The 22,812-nt window shown below is 42.5% G+C and overlaps 1 protein-coding gene across 1 annotated transcript; it reads right to left on the reverse strand.

The window, feature by feature from the left end:
• Positions 1-143: 143 nt before the first annotated feature.
• Positions 144-22,090, reverse strand: gipc3 (GIPC PDZ domain containing family, member 3). Its single transcript, XM_055940848.1, has 6 exons — positions 21,642-22,090; positions 18,953-19,138; positions 17,791-17,971; positions 7,385-7,494; positions 4,083-4,164; positions 144-1,972 (listed from the first exon to the last, which is right to left on the reverse strand). Exons 1-6 carry the CDS (start codon positions 21,930-21,932, stop codon positions 1,821-1,823), a joined length of 1,002 nt encoding a protein of 333 aa, XP_055796823.1. The 5' UTR covers positions 21,933-22,090; the 3' UTR covers positions 144-1,820.
• Between the last annotated feature and the right edge of the window lie 722 nt (positions 22,091-22,812).

Raw genomic sequence — 22,812 nt, forward strand, 5'->3', positions numbered from 1 at the left:
CTTGAAGTTTGACTTTTAAGTTGGTGTTTTGGGGCAAAGGTACTTCCTAAGAATAATTATCTAAAAAAAAAAACACATAGTATAAACTGTTATTGATACTGTAGTTGCTCTAGGAAGCACACAGGAACATTTGAACTTGAGAATGAGTTATAACATTTTTATTACTAATTGAAACAACACACATGAAATATGCCTTATATGTTCAGGTCTCCATAGAGTGATATATCAATACACATCAGCATAAAGTCTACCACACAACATTATGCTGATCTTCTGGTCAAGTCAAGATTACATGTCATTTGTCTTTATACGTTTAGGATTCAAAACGTATTTATCTCTGAACTTTTCACACATATTTGACAATTCAAATAACTCTTATTTACATTCTGTTTCTAAAACAACACTGAATCATAATATAAAAGTCGTATTTGATGAAGAAAATCCTGCATTATGAATACTTGAAATGAAAAGCCTTTGAGAACAAAATATGTGAGTACATGATAGATAACATACAAAGACTCCTTTTTCAGGCAAACAAGATAGAATCATGGAAAAAATACTCTGCAATTAAACAGGAAGTTTCAGACATGTTTTTCTAACTTTCTTCACCATTCATCTTGAAATCATGTTTTTCCCATTTCAAATCATAAATCACATTTTATTGGTCACATACACATGGTTAGCAGATGTTATTGCGATCGTAGCAAAATGCTTGTATTCTAAGGTCTGCACAACTCATTTCCTGGTTGTGAGTCAGAGTAGCCTTTGTATTTGAAATATGTTGACTCAATTCCTTCACCGTAGGAAACTTATGGGTTGTGTTTCCTATAAGAGGACATTGTAATGCTTGGTATGGCCGTAGAACAACTTTAGGGAATTCTAGCATATCAGTATCAATTTGACATCTTTCCAAGGGTCATTTCTGGAAGAAAAAAATGGTTATTTCTCAGATGTTAAGAAGATCACTACTGACTTCTAAGTTACCTGTTGCTGGGTGAGTCTGTACAGGGCAATCATCCATTTGGATGAAATGAATGACAACACTGGTGGGGATACTGTGTAATGGGGGAGCTGTTCTCAAAGTGAGGCATTATACTGAACTCTCATCACTCTGGGTATTTGAAATGACGATGCAAATACACATTGTATAAGGATGCACCTTGATGTCTTGGCCAAATACCCAATTTAACACTCCAGCCTTCTTTGTTAAGAAGGCTAAATCAATCAGTTCACTATTGCATAACTAATGTATGGGGAGTGCTTTGATTCAAAATGGCCGCAATGGTGGTTTCTCAACCATGCTGGTGAAATATGAAACGCCGCACTAATGGTGCCACCCAAGGGTCAACTCTTTGATCTCTGATCGTATCCTGGTCCCTCTGTATCTGGAACAAACAAGCTCTTAACTCACTTCCTGGTTTCAGAGATGGATGGCCGATAACTTCCTCTATTGTCTGTATAAATATACAGTATGTTCACATGCATGTGCCCATGGACAACAGTGATTGGGTTTTGTACACATTAATGACATAACATGGATATTTCCCTCTAGTATGGTGAGCCCTGAGCAGTATCCAAGAACACAAACAACACAATGCCCACCACAAAGATTACGTAACCCACTTATGAAATGTCATTCTAAACTTAACGTATTCGGGAGGAACTTGTTTCATACCAAAGTAATTGAAATACATAGAAAATTGTTTGGGGAAGAATGGCTGAGTAGGCCTGCGTTAACCATCTAATACGGCCATTGAGATGACTATTGTAAAATAGAAATGTTTGAAAGACATGAAAACGGTAATGACTGACTGACACCTCTACATTCTGTCATCCTTCACATCTCCAATGGCACCCCACACATCAAACAAGAAGACATCTGGGAAGGCAAAGTCCCCCAACACTGAATCCATAGCCTCAGCAAAGTCATCTGGGTTCATCTTGTCTTTTCCGGCCTCCACGATGGTGGTCGCTGCAAGAGAGTGTTCCCACATGAATGGAAAATAGTAATTCATCTCTATTTGGTTTCACACAGTTATTAGATATAGGCCTAGTCTTGTGTTGCTTCACTTTCAAGTCTTATTCACTCATCTATTTAAATGAGTCTATTTCTGAACGAATATGAGAAAGCCTGAAATCAAGGTTCGATATATAGGCCTAACTATGTTGATTGATCTTACACGGTGCTTTTCCTTGGATTTGTTGATGTTTCACGGCACGTCATGTTATTATGTCAGTTGCCAATAGCGTTCTGTTTATGTCGCTCGCTAGCCACTATCTTCCGTACAACTGTACTGGAAGTCAAATAGAAAAAAATGTTTATATTTAATGACAAATTATTCAACTGAGTGTTTCATAAAAGCCTGCCAAATTTACTGGTTTATTATTAGAGGCGAGCTCTTCTCTTTCCAGACTTAAGAGTCCTCCAATTCCCTCGGATATATCTTACTGCCAAGAAGAAGAAAGGCTCCTAGGGAAAAGTATCAAAACACCAAAAAGCACTGCAACATCTATATATAGATTAGGATCTAAAGGTAATAGGTATTTTTTACTTGGCGCTCATGGAAAACAGCTAACTCATGTCTCTGGTATGCAACCTTTAAGATGTTGGGTTACTCTGTATAGTGTCTGACTCTCCAACAGATGTGTTTGGTATGAAGGATTTTTTATCAGCAACCTGCAACCTAGGATTGAGTGATAACCTGCTCTTCAATGTCCCCAGGACAGAGCGGGGGATCTGGCTTTCTACTCGACCAACCCTCCGCCTCAGGAACGCACTCCCGGACCACCTGAAGGCACCACAGACTCTAGGCTCCTTTAAAAATGTGTTCTTCATGTCAGTGTCCCTATCTAGTTTCTCAAGTCAGCTGTGTTCTTTGTACCAGTGTCCCTGCCTGTCTAGTTGTAGAGTCAGCTGTGTTCTTTGTGTCAATGTCCCTGTCTAGTTTCTCAACTCAGCTGTGTTCTTTGTGTCAGTGTCCCTGTCTAGTTGTAGAGTCAGCTGTGTTCTTTGTACTTTGTGTCAGTGTCCCTGTCTAGTTTTTCAAGTCAGCTGTGTTCTTTGTGTCAGTGTCTCTGTCTAGTTGTAGAGTCAGCTGTGTTCTTTGTGTCAGTGTCCCTGTTTAGTTGTAGAGTCAGCTGTGTTATTTGTGCCAGTGTCCTTGTGTAGTTGTAGAGTCAGCTGTGTTCTTTATGTCAGTGTCCCTGTCTAGTTGTAGAGTCAGCTGTGTTCTTCATGTCAGTGTCCCTGTCTAGTTGTAGAGTCAGCTGTGTTCTTCATGTCAGTGTCCCTGTCTAGTTTTTCAAGTCAGCTGTGTTCTTCATGTCAGTGTCCCTGTCTGGTTGTAGAGTCAGCTGTGTAATTTGTCTCAGTGTCCCTGTATAGTTGTAGAGTCAGCTGTGTTCTTTATGTCAGTGTCCCTGTCTAGTTGTGTCCTCTGTCTACTCTTGTTTTTATTTAGATTAAAGCACTTTGAGATAGTTTTTCATTGAAAAGTGCGTTATAAATTCAATGTATTATTATTATTGCTGCTGTTACAGTATTTATGACAATATCTTGTGGGAGTAGTAAATAGTGAGCGGAGATTGTCCCTTTAGTTGCTTAGCGGCTCAAAAGTTGGATGTGCCTAAAACCGTCTCCTTTCAACTGTGGTGAGTTTTTCCCATTGCAATTGTAGACTTCATCGTACAGATGTAGAATCTTAATTTTATTTATATTGTCACATCAAAAACAGGATTTCAACATTTAAAGTAGGCTACATGAAAAGTGCAATTTTGTTCATATAATCGTGTGCTAGTGTGGGTTTTCAGTGAATTTATGTAAATCACAAAGCTCATCTGCATGTCCTGCGCTGCAGGAAAATTGAGTGATCAAATTAAGATCCTACATATGTATAGTTCACAAATAGAATCGAAAACCCAAATCTGACCCTAGACCTTTGCTTTGGCCATTTTGACCAACCTTAACCCTAACCTGAATCCAGAGGTTCAATGGCTTATAAGGTTATAGCTAATTCTGTTTTCTTAAAAAGGTGAGCAGCCATCTTACCTAACTGGAGGTCTCAGATGAGCAGCCATCTTACCTAAGTCAAGGTCTCGAATACCCATGTAGCTCTCCAGTAGATCATCCACTTTCTTGGTGGCTCTCTCCTCAAACTCATTCGGCTGGTGGGGAGAAGGTAAGTGTGTTTAGGTAACTGCATAATTAAAGGTACTGCAATACATCATGCTACAGTTACAAGATTATTACTGGCATACCGACACTAGACAGTCACTACAATCGCATGCCAGGCCTCTGCCTGTAAAAAAGTCAAAGGTATGTCGCCCACCAGTACATACGTGTTCGGTATGTATGTACTGTCATAAGTGTACTACAGACCAGTGGTGGTTGGTGCCGTTTAAGATGAGGGAGGATGATAAAAATAAAAAATAAAGATGAACATGGACTTTTTTCTATTACAGCATATTGGATGACTGTCATTCATATACCATTCATATTCCATTCACCCAGTTCAATGTAACATCGATAGGTTTAGGCTAATACATGATACTCAAATGTTCCCTGTAACCCATAATGATGCTACAACCTAGCCTATGAATGAAAGTTTACAACGTAGGTGCACAGGTCGAGAGAATTTTGAGTGATCAAGGTGACAGACAGTAACACATTCAATACAGCGTTGCACATGCTTGCCTGCATCTAGCTAATCAAGGGTGCAATCATTAGTCCAACAGATGCAAATAAGTTTCTATTGGACACATTCAGGTATGTTTATCCCCGTTTTGTTAATTTTGCTTCCGTTTAAGAAACATTTTAACATAATCGGCAGAGTGAATACACCCCCTGATCACACGCAAAAACAGTTCACTTTAATACTAGACACATACAAACAGCTCGTTGTATATATATAATTCCTTCTCGCATCCATCTACGTTCTCTCTCTCTCACCTTCTCCCTTCGCTTGTGGACTTCAGTGCACAACACATTAGCTGTCTGTGACCAAACCTTCATATCATGACTGCTAACCGCTACACACAGCCTTCATCATTTGTCAGTTATAGTTAACATAGCTACTAGAACTAACGTGTTAGTAAACCCGTTACAATTGTGCAGTACAGTGTACAGTCAGCAGCAAGCAGTTTAGCAGTTACACTGGTGGGCCCCGGTGGCAACAAATTAAATCTCTCTTGCTTCATCTTAAATTTGGAATAAATTAATTTGTTCAAAACTGTTAAACTATTGTCTTTCTCTTTGAGTCAACTACTCAATACATTTTATGCACTGCAGTGCTAGCAGCTGTAGCTTATGCTTTCAGAACTAGATTCATTCTCTGATCCTTTGATCGGGTGGACAACATGTCAGTTCATGCTGCAAGAGCTCTGATAGGTTGGAGGACGTCCTCTGGAAGTTGTCATTATTACTGCGTAAGTCTATGGAAAGGAATGAGAACCATGAGCCTCCTAGGTTTTATATTGAAGTCAATGAACCCAGAGGAGGACGGAAACTAGCTGTCCTCTGGCTACACCTTGGTGCTACCCTACAGAGTGCTGCTGAGGCTACTGTAGACCTGCATTGCAAAACAGTGGGCATATTGGAAGACACCATGTCAGTAGGGATGGGATTTTATAAATGTGTTATATTGTTGTATTGTATTTTGAGAAACGGATTGCAAAGGTGCAATGAATATAATGCATGATGTTTAGCTGAGTGGAAAATGTAGGCTTTGATGATGGTAATTGCTTAATTAATTTGTGTTTGGTATGTTCTGTTGGGAGGGGCTTCACCTACAAAAGGAGCATCTCTTTCAGTTCAAATGGGGGACCATTTTGGATTGAGCTGTTGATGGGGCAGCATTGTTTTCAGCTGTCCCCATAATGTATACTTTTGATGGCAGTACTGTTGTTTTTCTTCCGGGTTCACTATGTAAATAAACACCCTTGCGGCTCCCACATCTTTCTATTAGTTAGAGGTTAGGTTTTTCAGTTTAGGCTTCTGGCCTACTCTACTCCACAGTGTTTTAATACATTTTTTGATGACGTGAATATATTTAGTATAGTTTTATTTACAAAGGATAACTTTAATGTTTTACTATTTATAATTTTATGAAATTCACTGAGAAAGATGGTCCTCCCCTTCCTCCTCTGAGGAGCCTCCACTGCTACAGACCCATGGCTGGTAAATGAAAAGTCTCGGTATACCATCATAACAGGTTGGGATGTATTTAGTATTTTTGTGTTGAATAGATACATTTTCCGTACCCCTATTATATATTGTGTATAGTCTGTGAATAGTATGTGGTGTCAGTGATTTGACCATATACTGTACAGAAAACGTATTAGGCTTTTTTATTTCCAGCAATATTCTAACTCTGGAAAAGCCTTGACTTTTGGTTCATCAGCCCCCACTGACCCTGACAGCTTGTTGGCTGTGTTCTGTAAACTAGAGTTTGGTGAACAATCTAGAACATTAACTGATAGTGGGGTCAACAAAGGGATTGGGGGTTGGCCCCATGTATGTGGGGGCACTACATGCTCACACGGGGGGGGGGGGGGGGGGGGGTGCACAAACACACACATCCACACCCGCGCACACACGCACACGCACACACACACAAACACACACATCCACAAACACACACATCCACAAACACACACATCCACAAGCACACACATCCACACCCGCACACACAAGTAGGGCTCCCGAGTGGTGCAGCGGTCTAAGACACTGCATCTCAGTGCTAAAGGCGTCACTACAGAGACCCTGGTTCAAATCCAGGCTGTATCACAACCGGCTGTGATTAGGAGTCCCATAGGACGGTGTACAATTGGCCCAGCGTCGTCCGGGTTTGGCTGGTGTAGGCTGTCATTGTAAATAAGAATTTGTTCTTAACTGACTTGCCTAGTTAAATAAATACAAACTCTTTTTTAAAGACGTGTGTGTGCCCAAACTGTTGTGATCAGAAATCATGCAAAGCACGGGTGGTCAACGACAGATTGAGATCACCACCAGGGTGTGGGAGTTGACAGTGTGTGTGTGTGTGTGTGTGTGTGTGTGTGTGTGTGTGTGTGTGTGTGTGTGTGTGTGTGTGTGTGTGTGTGTGTGTGTGTGTGTGTGTGTGTGTGTGTGTGTGTGTGTGTGTGTGTGTGTGTGTGTGTGTCTGTTTGTGGATGTGTGTGTTTGTGGATGTGTGTGTGTGTGTGTGTGTGTGTGTGTGTGTGTGTGTGTGTGTGTGTGTGTGTGTGTGTGTGTGTGTGTGTGTGTGTGTGTGTGTGTGTGTGTGTGTGTGTGTGAATGTCTGCATGCGTACGTGTGTAAGCTGCTCTGGGTGGCCAGTCGGTCATAGAGAAGGTCATTGGCCAGTGGAACGTGTGAATTGAAACTCACCACTTCCTGGACTGTAGCTGACCCCTTGGAGCGCAGACGCAGGGTCTCCTTCCCATTCACCATCTTACCCTCACTCGACTTGGGTGCCCTGGTCCTCATGCCGATCATATCTGACATGCACAAACGCACACACACGCACACACACAAGGTTTTAAAGTAAACTCAGTTCTTCACAATTCCTGAAATTTAATCCTAGTAAAAATTCCCTGTCTTAGGTCAGTTAGGATCAACACATTATTTTAAGAATGTGAAATGTCAGAATAATAGTAGAGAGAATGATTTATTTCAGCTTTTATTTCTTTCATCACATTCCCAGTGGGTCAGAAGTTTACATACACTCAATTAGTATTTGGTAGCATTGCCTTTAATTTGTTTAACTTGGGTCAAACATTTCTGATAGCCTTCCACAAGCTTCCCACATTAAGTTGGGTGAATTTTGACCCATTCCTCCTGACAGAGCTGGTGTAACTCATTCAGGGTTGTAGGCCTCCTTGCTCGCACAAATTTTCTATACGATTGAGGTCAGGGCTTTGTGATGGCCACTCCAATACCTTGACGTGGTTGTCCTTAAGCCATTTTGCCACAACTTTGGAAGTATGCTTGGGGTCATTGTCCATTTGGAAGACCCATTTGCGACCAAGCTTTAACTTCCTGACTGATGTCTTGAGATGTTGCTTCAATATATCCACATAATTTCCATCTCTCATGATGCCATCTATTTTGTGAAATGCACCAGTCCCTCCTGCAGCAAAGCACCCCCACAACATGATGCTGCCACCCCATGCTTCACTGTTGGGATGGTGTTCTTCGGCTTGCAAGCGTCCCCCTTTTTCGTCCAAACATAACAATGGTCATTATGGCCAAACAGTTCTATTTTTGTTTCATCAGACCAGAGGACATTTCTCCAAAAAGTACAATCTTTGTCCCCATGCTTTCTTTGGGGCAGTTTTGGAGCAGTGGCTTCCACCTTGCTGAGCGGCCTTTCAGGTTATGTCGATATAGTACTCGTTTTACTGTGGATATAGATACTTTTGTACCTGTTTCCTCCAGCATCTTCACAAGGTCCTTTGCTGTTGTTCTGGTATTGATTTGCACTTTTTGCACCAAAGTACGTTCATCTCTAGGAGACAGAACGCGTCTCCTTCCTAAGCGGTATGACGGCTGCATGGTCCCATGGTGTTTATACTTGCGTACTATTGTTTGTACAGATGAATGTGGTACCTCCAGGCATTTGGAAATTGCTCCCAAGGATGAACCAGACTTGTGGAGGTCTACAATTTGTTTTCTGAAGTCTTGGCTGATGTCTTTTGATTTTCCCATGATTTCAAGCAAAGAGGCACTGAGTTTGAAGGTAGGCCTTGAAATACATCCACAGGTACACCTCCAATTGACTCAGATGATGTCAATTAGCCTATCAGAAGCTTCTAAAGCCGTGACATCATTTTCTGGAATTTTCCAAGCTGTTTAAAGGCACAGTCAACTTACTGTATGTAAACTTCTGACCACTGGAATTGTGATGCAGTGAATTATAAGTGAAATAATCTGTCTGTAAACAATTGTTGGAAAAATTACCTGTGTCATGCACAAAGTGGATGTCCTAACTGACTTGCCAAAACTATAGTTTGTTAACAAGAAATTTGTGGACTGGTTGAAAAACGAGTTTTAATGACTCCAACCTAAGTAAATGTAAACTTCCGACTTCAACTGTACACGCAACAATTCTCATGAGCACAAAAATATCCCACAAATCTCTCCCAGCTGAGATCCAGTTGACATGGACAAAGCCAACGCCCTGATCAGCGTAACCTGTGAGGATGTCCATGTGTTGAGGGTGGTGAACGATTGCTCTGATTCTATGAGAAATGCTGTGGGTAATATGAAATGAATCAGACTTTCCTGTTTTGCTCCTTCCTGTCTGTTATGACTCTGGTCATCAAAACAAGACGCACACATCCTGTCTGTTATGATTCCGGTCAGCAAAACAAGGCAGACAATTGTTTTTGTCCAGATCTGTATACAACATGGTGGAGTGAGAGAGACTATGGCAAAGGTGGACACGGACTGACTTTTTGATAAGTCATGTCAGCTGACCACAAATTGTTAGCTTTAAAGTCTATTCCACACTTAGTTATCCAGGTAGCATACTGTTCACAAGTTAGCTAACGGGCTATATCAGAGTAAGAGAGTTTATCCATATCATTGACAAGAATTTTCATATATTTTCCAGTCACGGTTTACCACTGGTCTACCGACCTCACCGCACATCACTGTTTTCCATATCAATCAACAAATGACCAGATTACGTTCATGTGTCCTCTGAGGTGTTCTGAGTGCACTCAGCAGTGTAATAAAGCATGAAACATAATCCATCATCGTCAACCATCCATTTAGCCGATGTTATAATGGTAAGCAAAGGCTCTTCAATTATTAACAGCTCTCATTTACTGCCACAGACAGTGGAAAAATTGTAACTGGCAGCCTCATATGATGTGCATGGATCCATGTTTGCTTAGTTTTGATGGGTTCTAAACTTGAAATATCCTTATTCATGTTACTGGGGTAGAGAGGGGAATGCAGAGAGTTTGCAATCTGTCAGAACATATTGTTAGATACTAGGTTATAACGACACAGGGTGAGACCCAGATGCAGACACAGGAGGCAGATGGTTTGAGTGTCTGATATTTATTCAAATACAAGGGACAGGCAATAGGCAGGTCGAGGACAGGCAGAAGTTCATCAACTCGGTCAGAGTCCGAAAGGTACAGTGCGGCAGGCAGGCTCGAAGTCAGGGCAGGCTGAATGGTCAAGCAGGCGGGCTTAATGTCAGGGCAGGCTGAATGGTCAAGCAGGCGGGCTTAATGTCAGGGCAGGCTGAATGGTCAAGCAGGCGGGCTTAATGTCAGGGCAGGCTGAATGGTCAAGCAGGCGGGCTTAATGTCAGGGCAGGCGGGCTTAATGTCAGGGCAGGCTGAATGGTCAAGCAGGCGGGCTTAATGTCAGGGCAGGCGGGCTTAATGTCAGGGCAGGCTGAATGGTCAAGCAGGCGGGCTTAATGTCAGGGCAGGCGGAATGGTCAAGCAGGCGGGCTTAATGTCAGGGCAGGCTGAATGGTCAAGCAGGCGGGCTTAATGTCAGGGCAGGCTGAATGGTCAAGCAGGCGGGCTTAATGTCAGGGCAGGCTGAATGGTCAAGCAGGCGGGCTTAATGTCAGGGCAGGCAGAATGGTCAAGCAGGTGGGCTTAATGTCAGGGCAGGCTGAATGGTCAAGCAGGCGGGCTTAATGTCAGGACAGGCAGAATGGTCAAGCAGGCGGGCTTAATGTCAGGGCAGGCTGAATGGTCAAGCAGGCGGGCTTAATGTCAGGGCAGGCAGAATGGTCAAGCAGGCGGGCTTAATGTCAGGGCAGGCTGAATGGTCAAGCAGGCGGGCTTAATGTCAGGACAGGCAGAATGGTCAAGCAGGCGGGCTTAATGTCAGGGCAGGCTGAATGGTCAAGCAGGCGGGCTTAATGTCAGGGCAGGCTGAATGGTCAAGCAGGCGGGCTTAATGTCAGGGCAGGCTGAATGGTCAGAACAGCGAGGGCTAGAAAACAGAGACTAGGAAAAACAGGAGCACGGGAAAAACATGCCGGTAAACTTGACGATACAAGACGAACTGGCAACAGACAAACGGAGAACACAAGTATAAATGCACAGGGGATAATGGGGGGAGATGGGTGACACCTGGATGGGGGTGGAGACAAGGACAAAGACAGGTGAAACAGATCAGGGTGTGACATTAGGTATCCTATGCAGAGAAGAAGGAACCACAGTCTGGTTTCAGTTGTTGGGTTGTAATTTGAAATACTTGCTACATCAGAAGTTGATGGTTATCTGTAGGAGGAATGTACAGTTGAAGTCGGAAGTTTACATACACCTTAGCCAAATACATTTAAACTCAGTTTTTCACAATTCCTGAATTTTAATCCTAGTAAAAATTCCCTGTCTTAGGTCAATTAGGATCAACACGTTATTTTAAGAATGTGAAATGGCAGAATAATAGTAGCGAGAATGATTTATTTCAGCTTTTATTTATTTCATCACATTCCCAGTGGGTCAGAAGTTTACATACACTCAATTAGTATTTGGTAGCATGGTCTTTAAATTGTTTAACTTGGGTCAAACGTTCAGGGTAGCCTTCCACAAGCATCCCACAATAAGTTGGGTGAATTTTGGCCCATTCCGTCTGACAGAGCTGGCGTAACTGAGTCAGGTTTGTAGGCCTCCTTGCTCGTACACACTTTTCAGTTCTGCCCACAAATTTTCTATAGGATTGAGATCAGGGCTTTGTGATGGCCACTTCATGATGCTGCCACCTACCTTGACTTTTCATCCCTCATGATGCCATCTATTTTGAGAAGGGCACCAGTCCCTCCTGCAGCAAAGCACAACCACAACATGATGCTGCCACCTACATTTACTTGGTTGTCCTTAAGCCATTTTGCCACAACTTTGGAAGTATGCTTGGGGTCATTGTCCATTAGGAAGACCCATTTGCGACCAAGCTTTAACTTCCTGACTGATGTCTTGAGATGTTGCTTCAATATATCCATATAATTTCCATCTCTCATGATGCCATCTATTTTGTGAAGTGCACCAGTCCCTCCTGCAGCAAAGCACCCCCACAACATGATGCTGCCACCCCCGTGCTTCACAGTTGGGATGGTGTTCTTCAGCTTGCAAGCATCCCCCTTTTTCATCCAAATATAACAATGGTCATTATATAACATTGTTATATTACAGAAACTGTTTGGACACATTTCTCCAAAAAGTACGATCTTTGTCCCAATGTGCAGTTGCAAACCGTAGTCTGGCTTTTTAATGGCGGTTTTGGAGCAGTGGCTTCTTCCTTGCTGAGCGGTCTTTCAGGTTATGCCGATATAGGACTCGTTTTACTGTGGATATAGATACTTTGTACCTATTTCCTCCAGCATCTTCACAAGGTCATTTGCTGTTGTTCTGGGATTGATTTGCACATTTTGCACCAAAGTACGTTCATCTCTAGGAGACAGAACGCATCTCCTTCCTGAGCGGTATGACGGCTGCGTGGTCCCATGGTGTTTATACTTGGGGACACCTACTTCAAGGTCCCAGAGCAAGTGACGTCACCGATTGAAAGGCTATTAGCGCGCACCACCGCTAACTAGCTAGCCATTTCACATCTGTTACATTAGCAACAGAGATGTATCGGCTGTCCAGATGTGTAAGGAGGAGACTCAGCATAGGAGGAAGGTTTAAATACCAGTGCTTGCGTAAATGTGTTTTGTCTTATACAGCTGTGTGACCCAGTGGGTGAATAAACTTGGTTTGAGCTTTACTAGTTGTCCGTGAGTTTCTAATTCCGTTTATTTAGAACCTAACCGTTTATCAACCATGATGGGGTCATTTGATCAAGTGCATTTTGTCAAGTGTACCTGTAAGATAAATAGTTGTTTTTTTGGCTTGTAGCTTATTCTTTAGATGTTTGGGGATGCTGATGAACCATGATGTGCAGGCATAATCAAAGTGACACTGGACTAGCACACCTGACAGAGTCTTTAGGGTGTCACTATCAAGATATTTTTAGGTTCGAACTAGAACTGTTTTGGTTTATCTTTGTTAAACCCTTTAGGGCCATAGTTTGAGGATTCCTATTTGACTCAGCCATGCCTCCTTACCCGTCCAACATTTCTTCATCTCCCAACCCTTTTAATTCGACTATCCCAAATGCTCCTCCCTCTTTTTCTCCTGCCCCGCTACAAAGTTTCTCCCTGCAGGCAGTCACTGAGTCCGAGGTGCTAAAGGAGCTCCTTAAACTTGACCACCAAAAAACATATGGGTCAGATGGTGTAGAACCTTTCTTCTTTAAGGTTGCTGCCCTTTACCTTTCTAACCGGAGATTGGCTTGGCGATGATAGGGGCTTTTTAATCCTCTCTGAGGTGGTTTCCATTGCTTGGAAGGCAGCCACGGTGCATCTTTTATTTAAAGGGAGAGATCAAGCTGATCCTAACTGTTATAGGCCAATTTCTATTTTGCCCTGTTTATCAAAAGTGTTGGAAAAACTTGTCAATTATCAACTGACTGGCTTTCTTGATGACTATAGTATTCTCTCTGGAATGCAATCTGGTTTCCGCTCAGGTTACGTATGTGTCACTGCAACCTTAAAGGTCCTAAATTATGTCATCATTGCCCTTGATTCTAATCAATGTTGTGCTGCTATTTTTATTGACTTGGCCAAAGCTTTTGATACGGTAGACCATTCCATTCTTGTGGGCCGGCTAAGGAGTATTGGTGTCTCTGAGGGACCTTTGGTCTGGTTTGCTAACTACCTCTCTCAAAGAGTGCAGTGCATAAAGTCAAAACATCTGCTTAGCCATCTGCTCCTAGGCCCCACACTCTTCTCAATTTACATCAACAACATAGCTCAGGCAGTAGTAAGCTCTATCATCCATTTATATGTAGATGACACAGTCTTATACTCAGGGGGCCCTTCCCCGGATTTTGAGTAAAACGCTCTACAACTAAGCTTTCTTAGTGTTCAACAAGCTTTCTTTACCCTTAACCTTGTTCTGAACACCTCACGAAACATAGGTCATATGGTTTGGTAAGAAGAATGCCCCTCTCCCCACCGGTGTGATTACTACCTCTGAGGGTTTAGAGCTCGAGGTAGTCACCTCATACAAGTACTTGGGAGTATGGCTAGACAGTACACTGTCCTTCTCTCAGCACATATCAAAGCTGCAGGCTAAGGTTAACTCTAGACTTGGTTTCCTTTATCGTAATCGCTCCTCTTTTACCCCAGCTGCCAAACTAACCCTGATACAGATGACCATCCTTCCCATGCTAGATTACGGAGACGTAATTTATAGATCGGCAGGTGAGGGTGCTCTCGAGCGGCTAGATGTTTTTTACCATTCGGCCATCAGATTTGCCACCAATGCTCCTTACAGGACACATCACTGCACTCTATACTTCTCTGTAAACTGGTCATCTCTGTATACCTGTCGCAAGACCCACTGGTTGATGCTTATTTATAAAACCCTCTTAGGCCTCACTACCCCCTATCTGAGATACCTACTGCAGCCCTTATCCTCCACATACAACACCCGTTCTGCCAGTCACATTCTATTAAAGGTCCCCAAAGCACACACATCCCTGGGTCGCACCTCTTTTCAGTTTGCTGCAGCTAGCAACTGTAACGATCTGCAAAAAACACTCAAACTGTACAGTTTTATCTCTTCATTCATTCAAAGACTCAATCATGGACACTTACTGACAGTTGTGGCAGCTTCGAATGATGTATTGTTGTCTCTACATTCTTGCCCTTTGTGCTGTTGTCTGTGCCCAATAATGTTTCTACCATGTTTTGAGCTGCTACCATGTTGTGCTGCTGCCATGTCGTGTTGCTACCATGTTGTTGTCATGTGTTGCTGGCTTGCTATGTTGTCTTAGGTCTCTCTTTATGTAGTATTGTGTTGTCTCTCTTGTTGGTTGTGATGTGTGTTTCGTCCTATATTTATATTGTATTTAGGAGGCCTTTTGCCTTTTGCTAGGCCGTCATTGTAAATAAGAATTTGTTCTTAACTGACTTTTCTAGTTAAATAAAGGTTAAAGATAATGTAAAAATGTTAAAAATAAGGCTGTAACATCAAAGGGTCTGAATACTTTCCAAATGCACTGTACACTCTCCAACACTCTAAATGTATCCCAACATTTTCATTTCAGGACTAAATACAGTATTACTATTCATACTTCTCACAGCATTTTAGCAATGGGCATACAAATAAATACAGTTGCCCATTACAACAAGTTCATGTTTACCTCACAGTAATTATGTTTAATAACTATTTTTATCTTTGATATGTGATGTGTTTACTCCAACAGAGTAATTGAGTGTTACTGATTGTTCACAGGAAGTCATAACATAGCTTCAGGGTTTTTTTTCCCTCTCTGAACAGATGTTGATAAGGAGTGGTCATTTACTGCAATCAAGTGTTGGCTCCAGACCACCCCAAGGCATTTCCCCTGTGAATTAGTATGAAACCGTTTGCCCATTGACTCCTTTGCCAGTAAATCTTGTTAAAAAGTGAAGTATGTGTTTTCAAGCTCCCAGGGGTACATTTTAGTTCAGTGTTCATCACCTCCTGATAGCAGGTCTAGGGTGAATGTCAGAGGGATTGTAAATCTGTTTTCTGACCAGGGGAGGGTGCTGGCAGGGCTCTCCAACCCTGCTTCTAGAAAACTACCCTTCTGTAGGTTTCCGCTCTTACCCCAGTTGTAACTAACCTTATTCAGTTTATCAATCAGCTAATTATTAGAATCAGGTGTGCTAGAGTAGGGTTGGAGAGAAACCCTGCTGGATCGTAGCTCTCCAGGAACAGGGTTGGAGTGAAAACCTACAGGATGGTAGCTCTCCAGGAACAGGGTTGGAGTGAAAACCTACAGGATGGTAGCGCTCCAGGAACAGGGTTGGAGAGAAACTCTACAGGATGGTAGCTCTCCAGGAACAGGGTTGGAGTGGAAACCTACAGGATGGTAGCTCTCCAGAAACAGGGTTGGAGAGAAACTCTACAGGATGGTAGCTCTCCAGGAACAGGGTTGGAGTGAAAACCTACAGGATGGTAACGCTCCAGGAACGGGGTTGGAGAGAAACTCTACATGATGGTAGCTCTCCAGGAACAGGGTTGGAGTGAAAACCTACATGATGGTAGCTATCCAGAAACAGGGTTGGAGAGAAACTCTACAGGATGGTAGCTCTCCAGGAACAGGGTTGGAGTGAAAATCTACAGGATGGTAGCTCTCCAGAAACAGGGTTGGAGAGAAACTCTACAGGATGGTAGCTCTCCAGGAACAGGGTTGGAGTGAAAACCTACAGGATGGTAGCTCTCCAGGAACAGGGTTGGAGAGAAACTCTACAGGATGGTAGCTCTCCAGGAACAGGGTTGGAGAGAAACTCTACAGGATGGTAGCTCTCCAGGAACAGGGTTGGAGTGAAAACCTACAGGATGGTAGCTCTCCAGGAACAGGGTTGGAGAGAAACTCTACAGGATGGTAGCTCTCCAGGAACAGGGTTGGAATGAAAACCTACAGGATGGTAGCGCTCCCGGAACGGTGTTGGAGAGCCCTGAATTAGAGGTTACAGCTCCAGAGTCAGAAAACGTTTTATCTTCATGCTGTGGTTTCAAGATGTCTTTGCAGTACTTATCCCTCCATATTCAGAAAATGCATAAACTGTACTGCAGCTGTTCATTAAAAACAAAATAAAACCGGAACTATTAGTAATAATATGCCATTTAGCATATTATCAACCAGCTAATTAGAGTTCAAGTAACAGACACATCTCAACATCAACTGTTCAGAGAAGACTGGGTGATTCAGGCCTTCATGGTCGAATTCCTGCAACGAAACCACTACTAAAGGACACCAAAAAGAAGAAGAGACTTGCTTGGACCATGAAACACGAGCAATGGACATTAGACCGGTGGAAATCTGTCCTTTGGTCTGATGATTTTTGCTTCCAACCGCTGTGTCTTTGAGGCGCAGAGTAGGTACCATGAAGCACGGAGGAGGAGGTGTGATGGTGTGGGGGTGCTTTGCTGGTGACACTGTCTGTGATTTATTTAGAATTTAAGGCACACTTAACCTGCATGGCAACCAAAGCATTCTGCAATGATAAGCCATCCCATCTGGTTTGAGCTTAGTGGAACTATCATTTGTTTTTCAACAGGACAATAACCAGACACACCTCCAGGCTATGTAAGGGCTATTTGACCAAGAAGGATAGTGATGGAGTGCTGCATCAGATGACCTGGCCTCCACAATCACACAACCTCAACCCAATTGAGATGGTTTGGGATGAGTTGGACCGCAGAGTGAAGGAAAAGCAGCCAACAAGTGCTCAGCGTGTGTAGGAACTCCTTTAAGACTGTTTGAAAAGCATTCCAGGTGAAGCTGGTTGAGAGAATGTCAAGAGTGTGCAAAGCTGTCATCAAGGTGACTACTTTGAAGAATCTCAAATATGAAATATATGAGTATGTGTTTAACAATTCTTTGGTTACTACATGATTCCATATGTGTTATTTCATAGTTGATGTCGTCTCTATTATTCTACAATGTAGAAAATAGTAAAAAATAAACCATTGAATGAGTAGGTGTGTCCAAACTTTTGACTGGTACTGTATATATTTACCCCAAAAATATATGGGGGATTGGAAATGATGCAGACAAGTACATTGATGGTAGCCATAATCTATCCGCAATATTAAAACTGATCTACCCCTCCCCCCAAAAGCTTCAAAATCATAAAAGATCCTTCAAATAATCAATGAATGAGTATTGCCCCGGATAAAATTGTTATCTCAACAACATCCTATGAATTAGTTACTCACCAAAGGCTTTCTTGGGCCCCACCAAACGTAGTGTGAAGGGTGTTCCCCTTGGTTGCTCCTTTAGCATCTTAGCTACTTCATAGTGCCGACACCCGACAATGCTCTGGTCATTGATGGCTTCAATGTGATCGCCCACGCATACAGTCTTGAGCTGGTCAATGGTGCTATCTTCCTTTATCCTCTGCAGAAGAAACAGACAGGGTTTGGGTAGGATGTAATCCATCTACCTCATCCTATTAATTGTTGACATCTTGCTAAGTATCTAGGCTACACTACTACATTTTCGTCCTTATAACCTGAGTGGTTCGAACCCTGAATGCTGATTGGCTGAAAGCCGTGGTATATCAGACCGTATACCACGGGTTTGACAAAATATTTATTTTTACTCTCCTAAATACGCAATAAGGCACCTCGGGGGGTTTGTGGTATATGGCCAATATACCACGGCTAAGGACTGTATACAGGCACTCTGCGTTGCGTCGTGCAGAGAACAACCCATAGCTGTGGTATATTGACAATATACCACACCCGCTCGGGCTTTATTGCTCAGGCATAAGTCGGGAAAATGTTACAGTGAAGCTTCAGTCAGGTGGGAAGCAAAACTATTTGACTGTTTTTTGTTGTTATTTTGTGGTTAAAATGCATTGTTTTGCTCCAAAAACACACTGTGTGGGACAGACAGGCCTTTATCATGTAGGCTAACAGTTCACAGTTCACTTCAAAGTCAGCCTTGAGTCTGCTTTGTGACAAATGTTACCATAGTTTGGAGGAAGGGAAAGGTAACAGAGTGTCTTGGAAGCGCAGCCACATCGTATTGTACTTCCCTCTACTAAAATATGGCACACTCCTTAAATGTTTAAATCCGGTTTTACAGTATGTTTCAGGGCGCGTTTCTCTGCCCAGGCATTGCTGACTCATGTCAGAACTACCTGGATAGGTATTTTAAATATCAGCTAACCACATCATGTTATAGCAATCTGGTGCCAGACTGCACAGACGATGACATGGCACGCAACCATTGTTTGATACATGCAAAGTCTGAACATGACCTCTCTCTTCACTTAAAACCTGGCCTTTTACTCTGACCTTTAACCTCTGGCTTTTACGTCTATGGAACGTTCTGACTCGGATAAGGTTTACTTACTTTACGTCTGGCTATTACCTTAATGAAAGCGTACCCTGCTCCGTTGTCAGTGATGGTCAGCCCGAGGGCGTCCTCCGTCTTGGTGACCTCCACCTCTTTGGTCTCGCCCCTGACGTGGGCGAAGATGAAGTCCTCCAGGCCGATCTGACCACCTAACAGCTTCTGCATATCCACCTTGTGGGAGTTCAGAGTGCAGAAAAGGATCTAGCCCACAGAGAAGAGAGAGAGGAGCAACGGTCAGCAGGAAATACATGAGGGTAGTTTGGAATTTAAGAAGGCTCGTCAACATCAAAGGAGATGACAGGGTCGTGTTCAGTAGGGAGAAAAGGTTTTTTAACAGAGTGAAATGTTATTAACTGAACTTGCCCAATAAGAACACAGATTTTCATTTTCTGGTCAAACAATCAATCAATCAATCACATGTATTTATAAACCCCTTTTTACATCAGCAGTTGTCACTAAGTCGCCAGTGACCTGGCCTAGACCCCAAATAGCAAGCAAAAGCAGAAGCAGAGGAACTTTGGCACAAAAACTTTCTAGAAGGAAGAAACCTGCTCTGATGGGTGGCCCATTCATCCCCTTCTGGTAATATTGAAACTTTTCCATAACACTGTGCCCTACACTACACTCAACCTTTAACATGACTCACAAACCTCTCCTGACTCCCATGTCATACTACTCAATCCCAACAGCAGAGGGCAGTGTTGCAACATAGATTCACCAAGGACCCTGCCCTTCACGTGGCCATTTTGTGATCTTATCTGGACAGGACAATCCTGATCCTGGAGAGCCACAGTGAATGCAGGCTTTTCTCCAGCCCAGCACTAACCCATTGGATTCACCTAGTGGTCAACATAGTTTTCAATCTTGTTAGTTTAATGGTAGTTTTGGGGACAGAAATATAAGCATGCAATCACTTCCTGGATCCTTCTGGATTTGCCACCCCTGCTTTTTTTACTCCCTCTCAGTTCTGCATTTGTTACCTATACCAGTGGAGGCTGATGAGGGGAGGACGGATCATAATAATGGCTGGAATGGAGCGAATGGAATGGCATCAAACCATGTGATTGATGTATTTGATACCGTTCCACTGATTCCGCTCCAGCCATTACCACGAGCTTGTCCTCCCCAATTATGACTCCGCCAACCTCCTGTGGTATAAATTCTTGTCTCAGCCTTGCTGGGTGTTGTTGACACTAGTTCAAGGACAGACATAAATAATCCTGTGTGGAAAGTGAGACAACAGCTTTATTGCAGGTTGTGATGTGAAATGCTGCCAGCTTGCTGACCTTACTTTTTTATGCCTATGAGCACATAGACTGTCCTGTCCAAACGCCTAGAATATGATTGGAATATAATCAGAAATAAAATAAGAATATGAATAGAATAGAATATTATTAGAAATAAAATCAGTAAATGATCCGAATATGATCATAATATAATTAGAATAGAATCAGAATATGATCGGAATATGATTAGATTAGAATAGAATCAGAATATGATGGGAATATGATCAGAATATGATTAGAATAGAATCAGAATATGATTAGAATATGATCAGAATATGATTAGAATACAATCAGAATATGATTAGAATATGATCGGAATATGATCGGAATATGATCAGAATATGATTAGAATATGATCAGAATATGATTAGAATACAATCAGAATATGATTAGAATAGAATCAGAATATGATCAGAATATGATTGGAATAAGAATCAAAATATGATTAGAATATGATTGAAATATGATCAGAATATGATTAGAATAGAATCAGAATATGATCAGAATATGATTAGAATAGAATCAGAATATGATCAGAATATGATTAGAATATAATTGGAATATGATCAGAATATGATTGTGCTCTTCTACTATTCACTTCTTTTATTTGTCCTTTTTACTGGAATGTGTTTCACATTCAAGAGCACTGAGCAAAATACAAGGGCACAAATTAAGACATTTCTGAACATTTCAGTGTACTCCCACTAATAAACCTTCGGTATTACAGTAAAAAAAAGGAACCTTCGGTATTACAGTATTATAGTATCAAATGTGTTCTTGAAACTATATTATATAATTATCCTGACCTACCTTCGATCATCCATATCTTTCTGTCATCTGTCATGGCATTGAGACAGCAACAGGTTGCTTTATGGATGGCCGTGACCCACTAAAAGGTTGTTCATTAGGCCAGATCAGTAGATTTCGCTCAAGGACATTTTGTATGTTCTTCCAGCTGCTTTTACGACATTACTAGAAGGTCATCCTCACATTGGAGATGTTTGACGTTAAAAGCATTCATTGGTTACCATAAAGACAACTCAGTAACTACTAATTTTGAGAAACTTTGCACCTGTCACTCAGAATTCGGCTCTGGAATGTTCTGCAAATGTTTAATCAATTATTTTAAAACTGACTATTTGTATTTCATCTGTGACAGTTAATCAAAAGTCAAAATGATCAAAGTCCTTCAAACTATGAACATAATCCTGAGCAAATGATTGTGTAGTACATCATGGAAACAGGTCTAATTTGAGACAAAAATAGTCAATCAACCTTAACCAAACAAGGAGACTATTTATACATTGCATAATAATTCAAACTGTCAGCATGACCTAAAAGCAGAACATCCAAATGATCAGATGTAATGGCCTAACCAGTCAGTAGAAATGAACAAAGAACACCCTAGCCTACCGTACCTCCGAGGGAGAGATATGAAACACCTCAGCAATCTTGGCATACAACTCCTTGACATTGGTGAAGCCATGGATGCGGCCTGTAGGGCTGCCATGGGCCAACTGGGTGTGGAAGACGAGCCTGGGCCTTGGGTACTCAGGCGGCCCAGGCGGAGGTGGGTCTGAGGGGGGCAGCGGCGGAGCTGAGGGCTCCACACCCCCATGTGTCTGGCTCTTCTCCTCTTCCTCTGAAGCCGGCCCTCCGGCCTTGTTGCTGTCCTGCGCTAGCGGGCTCATCTCTTCTCCGTTCTGCATCGGCCTCAGCTCTGGGTTGGTGGTCCTCCGTGAGTCCTGGTGTATGCTGCCCTAGCTGGCCAGAGAGAGAGTTGGGACCCTAGGTGCTGCTGAATTAGTGATGAGAGTAGCCAGGTAACAGCAGCCAAAGGAGGCCTGCTCGGCCAGGTGGAAACCCAACACCCAGATGCGGGGCATCGTATGTGTGACACCGGAGACCGAGAGCAGATAGGGAGAACAACAAACATATCACACCAGTTAAGCTGCCTTTATAAAGACCTCATATAACACCATTAGCGTCTGTCTGGGCACTAGGTAAAGGGACTCACACATGACCCCAAAAGAATGGTACGTTTGTGGTAGGGGCTAAAAACTCTGACCATATCCATGATATCATGTGTCACCTGGAGTCGGTAGACAGACAATGTCCCGATGTTAGTGGTAAGGAGACACTCTGTACTGAGAGTAAAGTCCCTCCAGTCCTCATTAATGAAGAATTAGTCAAGTCAGGGTGGATCCTCCTCAACCTGTCGGCCTTTTTAACCCTACAGCCAGCCCACGGATACACAAGAAGAGTACTTAGCCTGATAAATGGTTGTTTAATTCGACCCCATGCTGAAATGTGTGCCAACAACTATTTAGAAGGTAACAAATATATTGTGATGTAACGTAAGACCTAGTATTGATATGTATGTCTACAGTTTTATCATCTTATTTACAAAACCGTGGACCAATCCTGCAAAATTATGTAGACTACCTAAACCACAGGACATTCCCTAGGTTTAGGAAACTAGAAGTAAAACCTTACCGGATAGTTGTGAAGTACAGAGAGAGAGGCAGATACCAAGAGGTGTACAGGAAGTGGCCAAGTGGAGCTCGAACCCCCCCTCGCCAGGGGTCA

Source organism: Salvelinus fontinalis, chromosome 12, assembly GCF_029448725.1.
Source record: "Salvelinus fontinalis isolate EN_2023a chromosome 12, ASM2944872v1, whole genome shotgun sequence".
In the NCBI taxonomy this organism is placed as follows: domain Eukaryota; kingdom Metazoa; phylum Chordata; class Actinopteri; order Salmoniformes; family Salmonidae; genus Salvelinus; species Salvelinus fontinalis.

What these genes read in the sequence shown, in the direction of transcription:
- gipc3 (XM_055940848.1), bottom strand. Translation starts at nt 21,932, where the DNA reads ATGCAGAACGGAGAAGAGATGAGCCCGCTAGCGCAGGACAGCAACAAG. An exon ending in CAGGGTACGCTTTCATTAAG is followed by an intron (nt 17,972 to 18,952) that starts GTAATAGCCAGA and finishes TTTCTTCTGCAG; the next exon opens with AGGATAAAGGAAGATAGCAC. An exon ending in TATTCGAGACCTTGACTTAG is followed by an intron (nt 1,973 to 4,082) that starts GTAAGATGGCTG and finishes ACTCTCTTGCAG; the next exon opens with CGACCACCATCGTGGAGGCC.